Raw genomic sequence first — 19,923 nt, 5'->3', positions numbered from 1 at the left:
GAGGAAGAAAAAGAGATGTTAAGGGAAACTGATTCTGATCTTTTAGAAAACTAATTTTAGATTTTTGTATTAAGGGTATATAAATAATTGAACTACCATAGGATACCCCTTATAAGATCATTCAAGATGGGACTATTATTTTATATGCCTAAAAAGATTTAGGTATACCCAAAATCAGGGTTCTTCTTTAAAATTCTTTCCGAGGTCGTAGACATGGGCTTTCAGTTGGAAAGAACAATAAGTATATGCCAACAACACGAACAGTTGTTTAAACCTGACATACTAGCATGACAAATACGTAGAAGAGCCTCACATATACAGCTAACGGTATTTATATCATGATGAGACCACATGAGAAATGACCTAATCATTTGAGGATGATTTCTTATCCATGTAAACCCATACTGACGCTTATTCTCGTGGTTCTATACTGGACTTTATTTAAGCTGACGAGCAGCAGCAGGACCAGTAAAATACTTTGACGTTTCCCTTTTCTTTATCTATGTATTTTAACGTGACATCTTATAAAAATACTTCGAAGCGTCAAGAACCTGGTGGAGTCGACCCGTAAGGATCAGAGGGAACTTTGCATGAATCACGCGACTCTGGTTTCTTTTCTTTCCCCTTGAGAATAATCAAGAAAAGAAACGGTTTCATTTCCGATCAGCGGTGTTTATACTTTATATTGAGGAAGAACAAGGATTATTGTTGTCAAAAGAATTGTTCAAAGTTCCACCAAGGAAAATATGCATGCCAACTGGAGATCTAATGCAATAAACTAAAGTTTGAAACCAATTAATAGTTCAAAGAGATGGACCCTTTCTCTAATCTCTACTTTAGCTTTAACTTAAGAATTAAGATGTTACTTTCATTTATGTCCTTTCATTTCCCTTTTTTTTTGGGTTCATTTGATTCTCGTTTTTGGCCATTAAAGTATGTATTATTGTAAATTAAATTGGTTGTGTACTCTTTTTCTTTATATGGGAAAACCCCATTAATCACTTTACTTTAGTATATTGAATTTTTGTGTTTGGTCAATATCAAAAGAAAGGGAGAAGGAAAGAATTTGCAAGCTTTATGTATATAAATTGACAAATTAAATAGGCTTGTTTTGTGGCTTAATTAGTCGGTTTGATATAGCTTTCCACATCTCGTTTTCCATTACATAGTTGATATTTGTAAAATTAGGAGGATAAAGATAAGGTTGGAATTTAGCTTTTCTAATTTCCCCACTAACGTCAAAAACGATCACCCATCTATGATCATAGAGTAGTTTACAAGATTGTTGTTATTTGGCTTATGTGGGACTATTTCCCTTCGCTCTTAAGTTATTTTTTGATCGGCCTTGCCTCTTAAATTTTTACTCATTTTTAATTAGTGGGACTTTTGACATTTGGTGTGAGAGGCTCAATGCATGCTTAGAATCCTACTAACATGCTTTTTTTATCGGTAAAAAATTTGGTGCTTGCGAATTTCGAATTCAGATCACTAATATCATCACCGAATAATTTTATCACTGTACTACGATGACACCGACAGAATCTTAAAAACATATTGTTCGAACAACATCAAAAAATATTGAATCGGGAAGGATTGTAAAGTTAGTTATTACTACCAATGCTACTAATGGAGGTATCAGTTTATTGTGAGGGTATCAAGGGCCATGTATATATGATAAACTTGATAAAAATACCCTCCAATGGACTAGTATTTTTCGGGTCTGTTTGTAGCGGGTAATCAACTCGGATTTTGCCTGTTGTTGTTGAGATTGCACGCTCTTTGAGCTCTTCTTTGCTTACTTCTTGTAAATCTTCAATATATTTTTAAGTTTTTTTGTAAATCTTCAATATATTTTCAAGTTTGCTGATCAAAAGAAAAAAGAGACCAGTGTCATGTTAGGAGGGTTTATTATTCTTGAAATTGTTCGACAATTCCACTCTGAAAAACTTTAAACATTTTGGTTCAAAATATGTATTGACTAAATTAAACTTGGGATTACATCGTAAGAGTATGCGAAGATGATGCTACACACTGTTTGCTCAATCTCTAATCCTTTTCGAAAAAAGGGTGTTGGACTAAAAAGTAGAGCTATTGCACGTGCAATATCTAGAGGGTGTTAGGATACATTCATATAAGTAATTTTTGGATTTCTAAAAACAAAAAAGTCAGAAGTTTTGGATACACTCGCATAAGTAACTTTTGGAGCGAGACTTGGCTGCAGGATTCAAGAGCTGTTTCGACACAATTTTTTTTTTGAAAAATAGAAACTGAACTGCAAGAAACATATGATATGGGTATTTTTACCATCAATGAAATTCGTTTTGGATTAAATCGTTGAAGAAAGGACCGACTCGTTCTGAATATGGTGAATTTGGACCTCCTAGTACTAGGCTTGAGGGGATAGAACTAAACTGTCTAAAACCCAACTAATTTGGGATTAAATGTTAATTTCTGTAAATACTAGAGCAGGCAGGATAGAAAAAAGCTAGGGAGAGGGACTCATGCCCGGCGTACTTAATCACGAGGCCGATCATTTTCGGGATAACATAGCAACATTATCTCACACGGCAAAGTCATCCATTAGGCTAAGTCATATGATCTTCTAATCTAACAACTAGATTAGCAGTCCACATCAGCTAAGAAAATCTTCTAAATCTTATGGTATGATTAATCTAAGAACGAAACGCTAAACAGCACCGCCCAAAATAGGTGGACGCTGTTTCACTCAGGGCTAAATAAATAACTTGTTGCAATCTCAAGGTTGAAATGAAATTTAAGTATGATCATTGATCAACGGGTCTAACATCATTTACTGCGCTGTCAGAAAATGTTCATGAACATTTTATAAATCGTAAGTTGAAGTGAAATGTCAGAAACAAGTTATCATCTCACTTACTTTGAACTTATGTTCTTTCATTATGTAATAAATTACCTGTATAATGAGAGATGATGTGTACGGTGAGACATGATGTAATAAAGAATGTGTACAGTGAGAAATGGTGGTGGATTACATAATTTACAAGGCGGTGAACCATTCAGAAGTGGGAAAGCTGCGCTGATCAAACATCGCTGATACCATGGAATATTCTTCCCATTGCTGAATCGTTCAGCGTTAAGATCATTTTTTGAGCGCTGAACCATTCAGCGTTTCAATCTCGCTACTAGTTGAATTGTGTTAGGAGAGAAAACTAGTAAATGCTAGTGTTAATTTTTAGACCACATTTTTTTTTTGATTTGCTACATTTTTTGGCCAATCTAACAGCTCAATTTAACCTATAGAAATAAGCCTTAGTCGGACACTGATTGCCGGTATTGATGGTTCCGTTGAGTACATAAGTTCTAGAAACCTCTTGTGCTTTTAAGTTGGGAATTTGGGATCCATATTAACTGTCCACGTTTTACTCCTAAGAAAACCAACTCCATCAAGGCATCCAACGCTTCACAAATCAGTGTATTATGTCACCGGCATAATGATCTTCATTCCATCTATCATAGATAGGAGCCAACTATGGAAAAAAAACCTAAAATTTTGATGTCACATGTGTAATAATAGGAGATGATCTCATGGACCCCACACTATCTCAAGCAATGTAGTCAATATCGGCCGTATCGGTCGATATATCGGGGATATTTCGGATATCGGCCCAAAACGATACGATAAGAAGGATATCGGGGATACGATATTCGTCCGATAATATCGGCCGTATCGGTCGAATATCGGCCGTTTCGGTCAAATATCGGTCGATACGAAATTTTCCTACATTTCCTGATATGAGACGGTATTGGTCGTTTTCTATAAAGTTTAAGGGTAATTTTGGCGAAGAAAGTCTTCCGGGTGGTAGTAGAGGTGCATGTAGCTCTCGAAGCAAGTCTACTAAAGTTACTCTTTTGTTTTTTTAATAAAATTGATGTTATCTATTATATCTTATCCGAAAATGTGTGGAGAAATGTTTAATATAAAATTATAGTCTCTAAATGTAGAACCGATATTTCAACGATAATATCCCCGATATAAAATCGTACCAGTGTATCGGTCCCGACCGAGATGAACATGCGATATTAACCACATTGATCTCAAGTAAATCATCGAAAAGTCCGTCCGTTTTTCAATTAATTTACAGTTCCGCCACTAGTAAGTTATCTACCAAGAACTGTTCAATTCAGTAGTCAGTGAAGTACAGAACAAAAGCATCAAAAAGGTGAAATTGTACCAGAAAATAACCGTTTTTGCCGGTTAAATCATCGTTTTGCAGATTTGACCATTGTAATCCTCTCTCATCACAGCATCTTATGTGGTGTGGGTTCGTCGGACTGCTCGTGTTGGAATAAATAAGGTACTTCTATATTTCGGGAATACACCCTGTAATGTCACATGGGTGTTGTTATCGTGTAAATTGGCAGTGTTTTCATTGGTTCTACACTAGTGTTGTGGGCCCCATCTGAAGATTCAGGTCGCTTTCTTCTGCTATAATTATTTTCCTATGGACAAAATCAATTAATTAAGCAGCATAGAGGACTGGTTATTAGTGGTGCCCTAATTCATCGTTAAGGTCACACGTGATTCACCGACTTGGGTTTCCCGAACGGACTTCTTTTCTTCTAAATTTCTGACATCAAATGAGTTTTTAATTTGTATTTTACCAAGATTATGAAACAAATTTAATGATAATATTGAGTTAGTCATAATTCCATGATTTTGTCTGTTGAATAATAAAGTAAGACTGTACGAGCACAATTTGAAAGATCGAGCCGTGAATCACTCCACCGTTTAAGTAAAGATACATGGCGTGGGGAAAGATAACAATGTTTAATTGGATTGGTAATTATGAGCACAAACTTTTTTACCTTCACTAACAGATGGGTCGAAGTTCTAGACAAATTGTTCCAGCGTGGTAGAATAGAACATTGGAAGCACAAATGGAATTTTGGATCAGGTAATAAAACGGTGCATCCTGCTGGACAGCTTTTCCCGTTCCTCAAATATAACTGAACGGCCTTAACCCTTAAAGCTTAATTTGTATATTTGTAGCTTTTACTTGGAAAATTAGGCTATAATAGTGAGAAAAACATACAACGAATCAGTATATTTATGACTTGAAAGATCAGTCATTTTTTTCTTTTTCCGATTTTTGCTAGATAATTAGTGGGTATAACAAGTCAGTGAATTATGCCTTCAAGATAATGTTTTGAAAACCAGATTGGTCATTGAACAGAAAAATTGCTAGGTCAATGTTATAGATAGAGGGACATGAAGCTTAATTTGTATATTTGTAGTTTTTACCGATGGAACATTGGGTAATAATGGAGGGAGAAACACATATATAATTGGTATATTCGTAATTTTAAAGATTTTTTGATTTCTTTTTGACTTTTCCTAAATAAATGGCGAGTACAACAGGTCAATAAATTATGTTTTCAGAATGATATTTTGAAACCAGACCGGCTGTCAAACTGGAAAAATCACTTGACAAGGCAAACTTGCCAATTTGCGACTTTTGCACCCGTTAAGGGCATGCCAAAGTGACAAACACAATTGGCTAAGTGTTAAATATGCCACTTAGCCAGTAAATGTGAACTATCTATTGAGCGATAGAGTCTTGACCACTTAATAGACTACACCGTCCGATTAAGTCTACCTTGCCAACGGCCTAGACTTGATCGCTCGGTTTAGTCTACGTTGCCCAGTTATACTTTATCCAATGGCTATAAACCTATCACATAAATACTTAATTTCAACCTCATTTCAGCTTACACCTTCTCTGTACTTCTCAATCTATCACTCATTTGTTGCAATCAAACATAAAATTTCACCATTTTCACTCTCATCTTATCCACAATTCACTATTGTCTAATTTTATTAAGTATGACTTCTCAATCTGATTCTCAAATTAGGCGAAGTAACAAACCTCAGAGTGCAAGATACACAATAGCGAAAAATAAATGCATTTGCATGAATTATGTTTAGTTTACTCAAGATAATATCAAAAGTGCCAAACAATGACAATGTGCCTTATGGGAAACCATATTTCAATAATTTACAAAAGAAACAACGAATCCAAGAAATCGTGATGCACAAGGGTTATCAACTCATATTTGTGCGATTAACAAAGATATGATGCAATCTATGGCTTTACTATGCGATTCCACCGACAAAGAGTGATTGGTGAAACCAATGAGAGTGTGTTAACTACATCGCGTCCGTGGTGGAGGCTGGGAAGAAAGGCCTATGGAAATTTAAATCCATATATGCTAAACTGAATGCAAACACAGTGAATATCAACAACTTAAACATGTCTGACACTTTCTGGAAAGGTCTATGGAAATTATATTTATCACAAATGATAACATTATTCATTTCCATCAAATGATGTCCCAACAAATCATAAGCTCTCCAAGTTTATGAAGGATGTGTCCCTGAAATGTTCTTTTGGTTGTGATGACGATGAAATCTTAGAACACTTGTTTTTCCATTGTCACCATGCCAAATCGATTTGGTCCTTGGCTTCTAATCAAGTGCATTTAAATTTTAGTAACTCTGCCGCCTTTTCAAAAATAATTTTGACCATAATTTGGTTTGTTTGGAAGGAAAGATACAACAGAGTCTTTCAGAAGAAGAAAAGAACACACACACTCAAATAGTTATACAAATACAGATACATGTGAACTTCTGGCATAAAGAGAAAATCAGAAAGACCCCTAAGAACAACAAACCTCTATCACAAACTAAAGAGCCTTGGAAACTACCAGATGAAATTAATCACAAAATTAACATATGTAGCATGGAAATCAAACAATGAACCTTCTGAGTTTTCCTTAATCCTTAGAGATGATGCATGTGAATTGGAGCGAGGAAGAGCGGGGCCATCTACAACAGAGTCACCAGAAGAGCATAAGCATTAAGACTGCTACAAGCAGCCAAATGGGTAAAGAAAATCAATATATCTTCTTTCAGTATAAAAGGAGATTGTAAGAATCTTTTGATTGTCTTAATGAGACTCCAACCCCATCTCTTGGCAAAAACCAGGTTATAATGGAGGAATTGAGACGATAAATTAGCTCATGTTCTCATTTTTGGGTTTTTTTCTTCGTACCCAAATCGGAAAACAATGTTGCAGACTGGCTAGCAAAAGAAACAAAACACTTTAGTTGTATTTTTAATTGGGATGTTGTTCCTCGATCTTGTATTATTCAGGCTTTAGCGATAGATAAATCTAATGTCAGGAATGAATTTCACGTTTCTACATTAAATAGCTCTACAATACCTGTACCACGGGTTGATGATGCCCAAAAAAAGAAAAAAAAAAGAAGAGAAAAAACATCAAATCTCTGAAAACAGAGTTTAGGTGGATCAGTACAGAGAGAACATATTACGGGACTAATACAGCCTGACAAATTTTATCTTTCTTGATCATGGGAAATGACACTACACTATACACCCAAATAACACGGTTGACATAGGGATTGTAGATCTGAAAGCGAAAGCATGCACTTACAACTGCATTAAAGAGAAGCCATATGGAAATAAAAGTCAAAATGATAGGAATCTCTCGTCTCTAGATAACAAGATGCGAGGGATGGTTGATGAAAAGAAAAAAAAAACGAATGGAGAGACGACTGTATGTGAACCATCAAATTTGTCGCCAACTACAACATCTTTACAATGGTGGATGTTCAACAAACTATTCCTAAAATTGGAATGTAAACTAAAAGTCAATCAATTGGAACTGGTTCACTGCAAGTTAAAACGAGTTTTTTTTTATTAAATGCACGTTAAGAGATCCGAATTCAGTGTCAAATAAATGTTGTGTTCAATTCAAAGTTTCAAACTTGATTTTTTATTCTTGTCTTTCAATGTCTGTACGTACTTGTGTGGTAGTGAGTGAAGTCTCTTCCACAGTTATCGATTGTCTCTAAGATGTTACCCCATTGCAATTATAGCTTTACAGGAGTATCCTCTCGTTTAACAAGTTCATTTTGTTACAGCATTCCATAACTAAAACCGATTTGGGAACGTAGGACTAATAGGGTGTTTGGATGTAAACTCACAAGTTGCTTTTCCATTTTTGAAAATCAGTTTTTTCTGAAACAAAATAGCTTTGTTTCTGACTTTTGTTTAAATCCGAAACAAACACGATATAGTTTTATCAAAATCAAAAGTGTTTAAGAAACCGAGACATGTGAAAAATTTGTTTCGATATAGTTTTATTACAAGTGAATCAAAGCTCCTTCCACCTAATAGTCAAGCAATGGAAGTCAAACACGTCAGTTGACACGCTACTCACACATACTGAACCTTCTCCACAACTGTTGATTAATTAGGTGTAGGTGTAGTTAGATCTACCCATCAACTAATGACATCACGACTAACAATAATCTTCTTCCACTAGATTACAAGAAGAAGCAAAAAGTACCGACTAAACAAAAACAAGAAGAAGAAGATTCCAGTGTAACGTTTACTTTAAACAGCAATGGCATTTTGCGTAGTTTAATACAAACCACAAGGACTAAAACAAAATCTGGTATAGACCCACTTGTCCACTTTGGATAGCCGCGTGGAACCTACTGTCCTTCGCCCAGTAAATCACACCCATCTCATCATCCCATCCCGCGTATACCACCGTATTCTTCTTTTCTTTATCTTCTCTGTTTTCTTCTCCGCTCCAACAACAAACCCTAGACGAAACACACAGAAAAAAATAGGAAATTTCTTCTATTCTCAAATCCAAATGCGAAAATCATGAATTCCGATTCTGTCCTTTATAATCCATTAAAACTTCCATTATTCTTCTTCTCTTCTGCTTCTTCCAGAGCATTAATCGGTGCTAATCATACTTCTGCTCGATTCTGTTCTCGTTAGTAAATAATTTCCACTCTTTCTCATTTTTTTAGGGTTTCTTCATAGAACAATTTTTTTTTAGTGAAATGGAATCTACTAGAAGTTTTTTGGTTAAGACGCTGTTATTTGGAGTTTTTATTCTTCTTCTTCGGTTTGTATATGTAGTCACAATCACAGGGGGATCTTGTTCAGCTGATGATTTTTGTTTCTTTTCAAGCCGTGAGAATTTAAATCTTGCCGGAACCGGTGTAAGAATCGGTTCTAATGCAGCAGTTTCCGTTGCCGGAACTGTTGGATCTACTCCTGAACTTCGTGATCTTTGGAATAGTAGAGAATGGAGGAAAAATGTTGCTTATTATTCTTCGATATTTCAAGATCTAATTTCTGAAGGATTTTTATCATCTGATTCGAAAGCTTTATGTATCGAAAGTGAAGCGAGGATTGGTCAAGATGTATTTGCATTGAGAGAAATTGGTGTTTCAGATTCAATTGGTACTTACAAGAAAGCATCACCTCCGTTAGTTAAATTCGGTCAGGTTTATAAACAACCATTTGCTGATAATACTTTTGATTTTATTTTCATTGGTAATGGTGGTCTTGATCGTTCAATTCGTCAGTCAGATTTAGTTTCTGAGATACAAAGAACACTTAAACCCGAAGGGTTTATTGTTGTTCACACAAATTCAACTAAAGATTTGTATAGTTACAATTCATTTATAAGTTTATTCAATTGCAGTAGTTTGATTCGAACTCGCTATATCGACGACGATTCGTCTGTTCGGGAGATTGTTATGAAGAAAAACAGCTACCAGGGAGATAATGAGATGAGAATTTCTGATGGTGGAACTAAATGTTCAGTTCCTGCTCATAAGCGAGAATTGGTCAAGTATGCGGAGCCGTTAATCGAAGAAGAGCCGATGAAACCATGGATTACATTGAAAAAGAACATACAGAATGTCAAGTATCTACCTACATTGGCTGATATAAACTTCAAGCAGAGGTATGTGTATGTTGATGTTGGGGCAAGAAGTTATGGATCTAGTATTGGAAGTTGGTTTAAGAAACAGTACCCTAAACAAAACAAGACATTTGATATCTATGCAATTGAAGCTGATAAGACTTTTCATCAAGAGTACAAATTGAAGAAAGGGATTAATCTTTTACCATATGCAGCTTGGGTAAAAAATGAAACTTTACTGTTTGAGGTGAATAGAGACCCTGGTCAGAATATTGAAGCTAAAGGAACTGGTATGGGGAGAATTAAACCTGTGAAATCTGATACTGGCCTTGCTAATAATGTGAATAAAATTCAGGGTTTCGATTTTGCTGATTGGTTGAAGAATACGGTTTCGGAGAAAGATTTTGTTGTCATGAAAATGGATATTGAAGGCACTGAATTTGATTTGATTCCGAGGTTAATTGAAACTGGAGCAATTTGTTTAATTGATGAAATCTTTCTTGAGTGTCATTATAATAGATGGCAGAGATGTTGTCCCAGAGAAAGGAGTTCTAAGTATGAACAGAGTTATGATCAATGCTTGGGTTTGTTTAATTCTCTTCGGGATATCGGAGTTCTTGTTCATCAATGGTATTAGACTGGTAACAATCTCCACGCATGTTCTGTAATATTTTTCTCAGTCTTCTTAGATCTGGATACTGTTTTTCTTTTTCTTAGTGCAAAAAATTGTAGCATTGAAAAGTTGATATTTTTTTTTTACATTTTTATGTTGCCAATTACTATGTTACTGTTATACCTGCAAATGAAAACCCCAAATGTTCTGTAGTTCCTTAGACTGTCTGTTTTCATTTGATCTTTTGTTTGAGATATTGTTTGCTCATAGGAATCTGAATATATCTGTGTGGAACTTATTTTGTGAACTGGACTGGAAAGGTTCTTGGCCCTCCTAGTTGAGTATTTTAAAGTGATTAGCAGCTGTAACTGGAGTCCAAATAAGTTAAGCTGTCATTCCATGCTATAAGATCCTTTATGGTTCAGGACTTCAGGGTTAGGTTTACAAGAATTAGATTCAGATGCTAGGATACCAAACACCAAAGGCTAAAGCTGGTGCCCTCATTTGTCATGAAGTAATTTGTGTTGAAGATGAGTTGCACGTTTTAGGAGCTAGTACAGGATGTGTAGGTTGAAACGACTCGGAACTCTCTGCTATCTTTGTTTACTCATCAGGTTTTGGTAATCTATTGGAGACCAGCATTTCTTTTTTGTGAGTTGTTCTGTTGATTTAGAAATCAAAAGTTGAAACTCCAGCGGAGCTGTTCTTTCCTTCATTTTACTGCTCTGTTCAGTAGCAAGAACAATATTGGCACTTTGATTTTTTTGTTGTGAAAATCCAGTCTTTGTCTCCGACTTTGATGGATACAAATTCTGCACAAAGATTTTTTTTTGTTCAATCTTCAACAACTCCAGCAGGTCTTGTGAACACAATTCAGGGTTCTGATCAGCCGAATTGGTTGAAGAGCACAGTTTAAGAAAGATTCTCCAGTAACATATAGATTGGCGTTGAAGGGGATTCTGATCCCAAGTCGTAACTGAAGTGCTGCCCAGGCGTAAGGACCTTCCAATTGAACCAAAATATGACTGCTGCTTGCAGTTGAATTCTCCCGAGGAAGTTGAATTTTCTTAAGTTGCTTTCAGTTGACTGGTGCCATCAGACGACTTCCAGATATCTATGACTGATCCTCAAATGTGTCAGAAGTTTCCTGACTGTAACTTGCTTGGGAACTTTATACCCTTTTTTGCTCTGGTTGAATAACTCGTTTTTTCCGCTTTAGGATATCATCTTTTTTCTCGGTTGTTTTGATTCTCTTTCGTTTAGGACCACCTTTTGTTATTGCAATAAATCAAATTACTGTGTTAACATATGTGGTTGAAGAATATAGTTTACCCTTGCAAGTGTGTTTAGCAAGTGGCGGACACATCATTGGGTTTATACTTGAGCCGTCCACTGCGATTCGTCTATTGTTTTCAATGGGTCCATCCATATCTGATTGATGTGGTTTGTTTTTGTTGGGTGCGATCATACACGGATCACGCAGGGAGTTTGAATGGTGCATGAATCTCATGGAAAATGTTTCCTGATCATACCCTGCAAGGTTCATAGGATTTATGCATCCTTGGATTAATTCTCTCCATTTCGGTTGAAATTCACAAAAGCCCATTTTAGACAGAGGGGAGGAATCTAACTTCCAAAATTGTAGCATTAGTTGTTGTTTCCTCTAACATGCAGGAGGAGTAGACAAAAATGAATTCTCATCCATTTTACCTTAATTAGGATAATACATGTTTTACCGCATCTTTCGGTTGTTGCTACCCACAGGATAAGCTGAGCCCAGCAGTACCATTAGTCAAATACTGAAATCTCTCTTTACCTCATTCATTTCCAAGCCACACCACCATCCCACTTTTCTCCCTCAAGATTTTTTTTCCATTGTTTTGGTTTCAGCTGTGTTTTTCCAAGTTTTCTTCTCTGAATCTTTTTGTACACTGTTGTATATTCAATTCTTTCTAGATAATTTTCTATAGGCAATCATGAGTGCTTTACAAGCAATGCTGAGCAAAGGTGGTTTACCCCCAGGGGGATTGACTCAAGGTTTACCGCCCGGAATGACATTATTCAACGTAACGATCGATAATGCAATAGTGTTGAACATACCGATAAATGGTAGGACATTCCTATGTTTTGATTCAAGTAAAGCAGGGTCGAAAGGCTTGTGGTCCGGAGATAACCCTTTGTTCTACATCGTGGATAACTTTCTCATGCAATTTTCTATCGGTGCTTTGATGATACGGTTCTTGATGTTCATTATGCAGCCTCTTCATCAAACTTCTTTTGTTCCTCAAGTATTGGTAATGTGCTATGTCCCTTCTCTTCTTTCTCTCACGCAGTATATTCGGCATACCATGATATATCATACACTAATCGCGTAAATTTACGTATGCAACAGGCTGGTTTACTTATAGGACCTTCGGGTATTTCGAGAGATGAAAGTTTCAAGCAACATGTATTCACGTTGAAGAGTGTATATCCAACGGAAACACTGGGAGTTTTCGGTTGTATGTTGTATCTGTTTGTTATTGGATTGAAAATGGATGTTGGAATTATAAAGAGATGTGGAAAAAGAGCTTGGTTTATAGGTTTAGCAATTTTCATATTACCATTACTACTCACAATTCCTCTTGCTTACATTTTGGCAGTTTCTTTTAAACTGGAACATAGTTTAGAAAGCTCTCTTCTCTTCGTCGCCATTCTAGAATCTTCTAATTCATTTCATGTCATCTGTTGCCTCTTAGCGGATCCCAACCTTCTGAATTCCGAGTTAGGTTATCTTGCAACTTCTGCATCAATGATCAGTGGGTTATTAAGTATGACAATGCTAAATATTGGTTTTACAGTGAAACAAACCATGGGAAGTGGAGCAGAAGCGTGGGTGTTGACCATTGTATCCTCATTGACACTAATCTTTGTGATAGTATTGGTTTTGAGACCAATTGTGCTTTGGATGATAAGAGAATCACCAGAGGGTAAACCAGTGAAAGAATGGTACTTGACATTTATAATGGCAATGATGATGCTAAGTGCATTTTTAAGTGAATTGTTCGGCCAACATTTGTTTTTTGGCCCGACGATTTTCGGATTAGCAATACCGGACGGACCGCCAATTGGATCTGCATTGACGGATGAACTCGAGTGGTTTACTACAGAGCTGTTTTTGCCACTGTTTTACATGATACTAGGTGGGAAAATGGATGTGAGATTGGTAGACATGAAGACTGCATTGATGGTGGAATTATTAAGTGTTGTAGCTTTGATAGGTAAAATGATCGGAACTACTGTGCCTTGTCTCCTTTGTAAAATGTCATTCCAAGAAGGCTTCATTCTTGCTCTCATTTTGGGTTCCCTTGGATTTCTTGATATCCAATTCTTTAGCCGTGCAGTGCAACTTCAGGTACACATTTCAATTTCTACTCCAATTTACACCTTGTTTGTTTTTTTCTGATTCATCGAATGTGATTGATAACACCTAATTCATCTGGATCTGACTTAAAATAAAAAACAAACGGTCTGGCATCTGACTCGAGCCGAGTCGGGGGCCGAGTCAGCAAAAAAACAAGTATACTCTTAGTTGCATTATGCAGTGTGGAACGGCACAATATATTACCATTTGATTTTTCCTTGGGATGTTTTGTTTTGTTGAATGCAGTTTATAAGCGGTAATTGTTTCACGGTAATGACCGTATCGTCGATGCTTCTAACGGCAGTAATCTCACCTGTGTTGAGATATCTGTACAATCCTTCAAAGAGATACATAAGCTACAAAAAAAGAACTATTCAGCACAACAAACGCAATACAGAACTTCGAGTAGCCGTCTGTGTCTACGATCAAGAAAATGTACCCACCATGATTAACCTTCTTCAAGCTTCAAATCCAACTCCTTATAGTCCTATCGCTGTTTTCGTGCTTCACCTCGTCGAACTTGTTGGTCGAACCGCTCCGATGTTTATCACCCACCAATCTCTAAATAAACTACCAGCAAGATCTGAACTAATCATTAATACCTTTCGAATATATGAAGAACAAAACAAAGAATTCATCACTCTTCGATCTTACACTAGTGTTGCACCATTAAACACAATCCATGATGATGTTTGTACACTTGGACTTAACAGAAGAACTTCACTCATAATTGTTCCTTTCCACGTACAGTGGAATGTCGATGGAACGATTCAGTCTACTCATCATCGTAGCGTTAACATAAATATCCTCAACAACGCACCTTGTTCGATTGCTGTTCTGATTGACCGTGGGAACTTATCCGGATCAGTGTTAGCTACATATAGAGCTTTCAGCCGTGTTTGCATGATCTTCTTAGGCGGGCCTGATGATAGAGAAGCATTAGCATATGCAACACGGATGTGCGACCAATCAAGCTTACATCTGACACTGTTCCGAGTAACCGAGGCACAATGTGATATCCAACCAAGTAATCATCATGCAGTAGAACAAAGGAAAGACGATGAAATGGTGAATGAGTTCAAAGAAAATCATGCAGATTGTGAAAGAATAACTTACCGAGAAGAGGCTGTAAATAATGGCGTTGGTACTGTACGTGCTATAAGAATGGTAGAGGAGAATTTTGAGCTAATATTGGTAGGAAGACGGCATGAAGCGGATTCACCTTTGTTGATGGGTTTGACAGAATGGAGTGAGTATCCAGAGTTGGGATTGGTGGGAGATATGCTTGCTTCGCCGGATTGTACGAGTCCTGTTTCGGTTTGGTGGTGCAACAACATATTTGTGTAACAGATCACCTTCCTGGAAGTCCATGACCCCAGCATAGAATAGCCGAGCCAGCTGAGGATATGCCATGAACCTGACAGTAAAAAGAGAGGAGCAAAGAGTAGGATTTTTTGATTAATTTAGGACATGTATCATGCATAGCAAACAAACAGCTGTTATTAAGTTCTGGATGCAGTTTTTGTAGATTTACACTTCAATTGCCAATTTTCATTTGATTAGTCAAGTATATTTTCCTAGAAAAAAATAAACGCCATGATTTCTTCTTTCACTTCATTGACAGAAACTAGTTTGGAACAGGCCATGGTTTTTGTTGGCCAAAGTAGAGTGATAGGGACGGATTTGTACTGAACAAATGGGTCTATTGTACTGCAAATCATGATAATGAAAAGGGATACACCAAATCTAGTACTAAATCTTGTCAGTTCTTGTGAAACTCAAATAATGAAGTACAATGGGTTGAAAAGTAGTACAGACATGTCATGTGTACTTTTATCAGTCCCTTTGAGTACTGCTGACTCTATACTTAATGCTTGTATGCAGTAGTACAACAGATATGCAGTACAGAATATGAGAAAAGTACGTTTAAAAAAGGTTTACATTAAATAAAACAGTGGAAATCATCTTCAATAGTTCTCAAAATGAAGAATAGAGATTAGTTAAGAAGAAGAAGCAAAAAGAGGTGAGGAGGATCAACAGGAGCATCTTGAGATCACATGAGGAAAACCAAAATCAGACACTCACTGTTTGTTCTTAGGGTGTATTCATGTGATCTCAGGTCGCCCCTGCTGAACGTTGCCTCACTCCAAAGCTGACTGAGCAAAATAAGAGAATCATCTTCATTTTTAGACACCACTGGCACTGAGTAACAGACAGGATGGTTGAGCAACATCAAGCAGCTGACTACGTAGGGGACATGCTTTCTTCACGTGACTCACATTGTAATGGATCAGTATTGGTGGTTCAGCAACAATCCACCAATGATTTAATCCATGATAGTCCTAAATATCATATTGGTGAATTCGCATAGAGTACATAGCTAGCTAACTAAGGTTGATACTAGATAAAATTTTGTATTTTTTAGTTAACTACAGGTTAGTAGATTAGAAAAGGAGATTCCAATGGTTGTGTTGGGTACTTAAATCCTCAAAAAACAGCGCAGAAGAGGAAAGACATTCATCACAAATACTGAAAAGACAACCGGGGTAGTTTAGATTGACAGCTATTCTTGCAGCAGCGCCCTAGATGCCGCACTGTGATTGGCTGGAAACTCTTTAAGTATACCCGCTGTTCTACACATATAATAAACCAACATGCCTTATTTGTAGAGTCCATTTGCGATAACATCTGTTAATAAAAAATCTCAGCTGTAACATTTTGCAACTTAAAAATGCTAAATTTACGCACGCATAATAAGATTCTGAGGCAAACTAGTAAGGCCAAAAAATCTAAGTGGTTAGAATTCACAATAACACCTAGCAGTAAACCGTTCATTCCTCTCGTCCTATAATTTGCAAAATAGTGGAGATATATATATATATATATATATTTTTGTTATATGGTTGTTTTCTTCAGATCTCATCTGATCTGAAGAAACGATCATGGATTTATCGAAAATCATGAATTCAACGACAATATTTCTGGACACAGCGACAATCTTGAATAATTGTTCTGGATATTTTCGTTTCGTCAACGAAGCGAAAGAACTCAAGGATCTTAAAGGAACTATATGGGAAGTTCAACCACTTGCAATGAATACAAAGTCAAGCATATAGTACGGAGATGATCCTTTCAACTATTCAATTCCTGTTTTCTTGGCTCAAGCTTCTATCACAGCTTTTGCAACATCAGCCATGAAATTTGTCTTGGAACCCATGGGAGTGACTTCTTTTGTCGCTCAGATGATCGTAAGTAAGATTAATCTCTCCCTCGTCCATGCCCTTGCATTTTTCTGTAAACTAACATTGATGCATGTATCTAAAATGATTTATTTGATACATTGTGTGGAACAGGGAGGTCTACTTATAGGTCCTTCATTTTTGGGGAAAACAGAATTATTCGCAAAAAAATTGTTCGCCAATGCATCTTTATATATATCGGAGACAGTTCAGTACTTCGGTTCCATGTTTTTTCTGTTCCTTATTGGAGTGAAAACAGATATAAGTATGGTAAGAAAATCAGGAAAAATGGCATTGCTGGTAGGATTCCTTAGCTTCTGCCTACCTTCCGTTCTTGCGACCTTAGTGGCTTATATTTTAGTGAAAGATAACATACATTGGGTGCCCAGGGAAATACTCGAATCTCTCCCTTATATTGCAGGATTAACATCCCTGAGTTCACCTCATGTCATCAATAGCTTCCTGGCTGATCTAAATCTCCTAAACTCCGAACTTGGCCGAATAGCCATGTCCGCGTCCATGATCAGCGGAGGCTGCAGCTTAATTTCCGTCTTCTTAGTTTTAACATTTAAACAGAGCGAACTTTCAAAAACTCCAGAGAATATCATGTGGACACTTTGCAGTTGTTTAACAATCATCATAATTATCATCTACGTTATACAACCCATAATGCTATGGGTACACAAACGCCATGATGACGCAGCAGTCAAGGAAGAGTATGTATTTTTCATATTTCTTACGGTTTTGGTTTCTTCACTGGCCGGTGAGATTGTTGGGGAGCATTATTTGGTTGGTCCGTTGCTTCTGGGTCTGGTTGTTCCACCTGGGCCGCCGTTGGGAGCTGCAATAGATGATAAACTTGATTGTTTTGGTACGGGTATACTAGTGCCAGTGCTTGTAATTGCCAGAGCATGCCCATTCATGCTGTCCGAAATAAGAAGTTCAACTTTTGTGGTCGTTCAGCTACTGGCATTCTTCAGTTTCGTTGGGAAGTTCTTTGGAACTATAATAACTGCTATCTATTCCGAAATGCCTATCCAAGATGCTCTAACTCTAGGACTCGTCATGAATGTTCAAGGCGTACTAGACATACAGATATGGGTACGAGCAATGGGTCTTAAGGTAAACATCTCTAACTGGCTATCAATCAGTCTTTTGTTTTTCTTGGATGTTTCTTCTTTGTGACTTGGGATATTACGTACTTGCAGCTTATTGACAGGGAAATTTACGGAAGTCTGGTGCTTACGATGCTGATCATGACTGGCTCAATCTCAGTCATTGTCAAATTTCTCTATGACCCCTCAAAAAAATATGTAGGTTACAAAAGAAAAACCATCCAGCACTCCAAACCCAACGTAGAACTTTGAATTCTTGCTTGTGTCTACTACGAAGAGAATGTCCCAAGCATTGTCAATCTCCTTGAAGCTTCCAATGCAACAACATACAGTCCCATCTGCGTCTACACCCTTCACCTAATCCAACTTCAAGGCCGTCCAACACCTTTACTGATCACTCACAAAACAAACCCTACCGATCCTTCAGAAATGAACCCTACAACCCGAATCATCAAGTCCTTTACATTATATGCACATCACAACAAAGGAATCGTTTCAGTGAGCTTCTTCACAGCCATCTCACCTTATAATACAATGCATGACGATATTTGCTCACTAGGTTTAGATAAAAGAACCTCCCTGATAATTATACCCTTTCACCACCAACCAGCTATTCTTACACAGCCCAAGTCCACAACAGGGATCCGAAGAGTAAACATAAACGTTCTCAAGAAGGCACCTTGTTCTGTAGGTATACTAATTGCCAAAGGTCCAACCAAACCTTGGTGGTATGAATTGTTCTGTAGCTAACCTTGGTGGTATGAATTGTAATAGATCTCCATCAAACGTAGCGGTTATATTCTTGGGCGGTCCAGACGATCGCGAGGCATTGGCTTATGGTGCTCGAATTGGAGATGACATTAACGTAAAGTTGACAGTAATTAGATTCATGCATTCTGGTGAAAGGAATAACCAGCAAAAGTCAAAAGAGAAGAGGAAAGATCAAGATACAGTAAATGGGTTTAGGCTTCAAACTGCAGGTTCCAAGAATGTCGAGTATATAGAAGAGATGGTAAAAGATGGAGTAGAACTTATTTCGAGTATTAAAAGAATCGAAAACTCGTTCGAGCTTCTAATTGTTGGAAGAGAACATGGCAAAGTATCATCAAAATTATTGGAAGCTTTTAATGAATGGAATGAATTCCCGGAATTAGGGGTTATAGGTGACATGCTTGTTTCTTCCGACTCAAAAACGTCCGGGTCTATATTAGTCATGCAACAACGACCATAAAAGAAGAAGAACCAAAAAAAGTCGAGGAAACGTTAAAACATCCTAGAGTAGCAGTCTGAATATATACATTGGGTATAAATTAGTTGAATTACTTTTTACACTTTTTAATTTACCTTTTATTGTTTTCATTTTTTTTTTCTCCTTGGTGTATGTAAAACATTGAAAGTTTTGGAAAATTAACATGAATAAACAAACGTTGACAACACAGATGGGATTCACCATATTTTATCAGTGTCCGAATTTGTGCTTACGTGCTTACTCTCTAAATAATGTTTACCAGGCATACCAATCTAAATCTCACCTCCTCATTTACATTATTTCTAATGGTAACTTGGTCTGCATATCTTATGTCAAATAAAAAGAAAACAAAAAAGGTTGGCATGTAGGACCAAAATTTTCTTATATTAGGATATTAAAATAAAAAAATATCCAACCATAATTTTTTTATTTTGGTTGGGAATTTTTTTTGACCATTGATCAAAAATTAAATATTAATTATTATAATAACGGTAGATAATAAAGACTAGG

At 36.8% G+C, this 19,923-nt stretch overlaps 2 protein-coding genes and 1 pseudogene across 2 annotated transcripts; all 3 read left to right on the top strand.

Moving 5' to 3' along the window:
- Positions 1-8,611: 8,611 nt before the first annotated feature.
- LOC113322328 lies at positions 8,612-10,627 on the top strand. The gene has a single exon (XM_026570403.1). It carries the CDS (start codon positions 8,923-8,925, stop codon positions 10,429-10,431), a length of 1,509 nt encoding a protein of 502 aa, XP_026426188.1. The 5' UTR covers positions 8,612-8,922; the 3' UTR covers positions 10,432-10,627.
- A 1,621-nt stretch (positions 10,628-12,248) lies between these two features.
- Positions 12,249-15,422, top strand: LOC113321627 (cation/H(+) antiporter 15-like). The gene is made up of 3 exons (XM_026569528.1): positions 12,249-12,701; positions 12,800-13,801; positions 14,057-15,422. The coding sequence occupies exons 1-3, from the start codon at positions 12,384-12,386 to the stop codon at positions 15,155-15,157; spliced, it is 2,421 nt and encodes an 806-aa protein (XP_026425313.1). The 5' UTR covers positions 12,249-12,383; the 3' UTR covers positions 15,158-15,422.
- A 1,308-nt stretch (positions 15,423-16,730) lies between these two features.
- On the top strand, positions 16,731-19,594 carry LOC113324180 (annotated as a pseudogene).
- Positions 19,595-19,923: the final 329 nt, after the last annotated feature.

This window comes from Papaver somniferum, chromosome 11, assembly GCF_003573695.1.
Source record: "Papaver somniferum cultivar HN1 chromosome 11, ASM357369v1, whole genome shotgun sequence".
Classification (NCBI taxonomy): Eukaryota; Viridiplantae; Streptophyta; class Magnoliopsida; order Ranunculales; family Papaveraceae; genus Papaver; species Papaver somniferum.
This window is presented reverse-complemented; position numbering and strand designations above follow the sequence as displayed.

Coding starts and splice junctions, on each gene's coding strand:
- LOC113322328 (XM_026570403.1), top strand. CDS start 8,923: ATGGAATCTACTAGAAGTTTTTTGGTTAAGACGCTGTTATTTGGAGTT.
- LOC113321627 (XM_026569528.1), top strand. CDS start 12,384: ATGAGTGCTTTACAAGCAATGCTGAGCAAAGGTGGTTTACCCCCAGGG. Junction 12,702..12,799: donor CTTTTGTTCCTCAAGTATTG/GTAATGTGCTAT, acceptor CGTATGCAACAG/GCTGGTTTACTTATAGGACC. Junction 13,802..14,056: donor GCCGTGCAGTGCAACTTCAG/GTACACATTTCA, acceptor TGTTGAATGCAG/TTTATAAGCGGTAATTGTTT.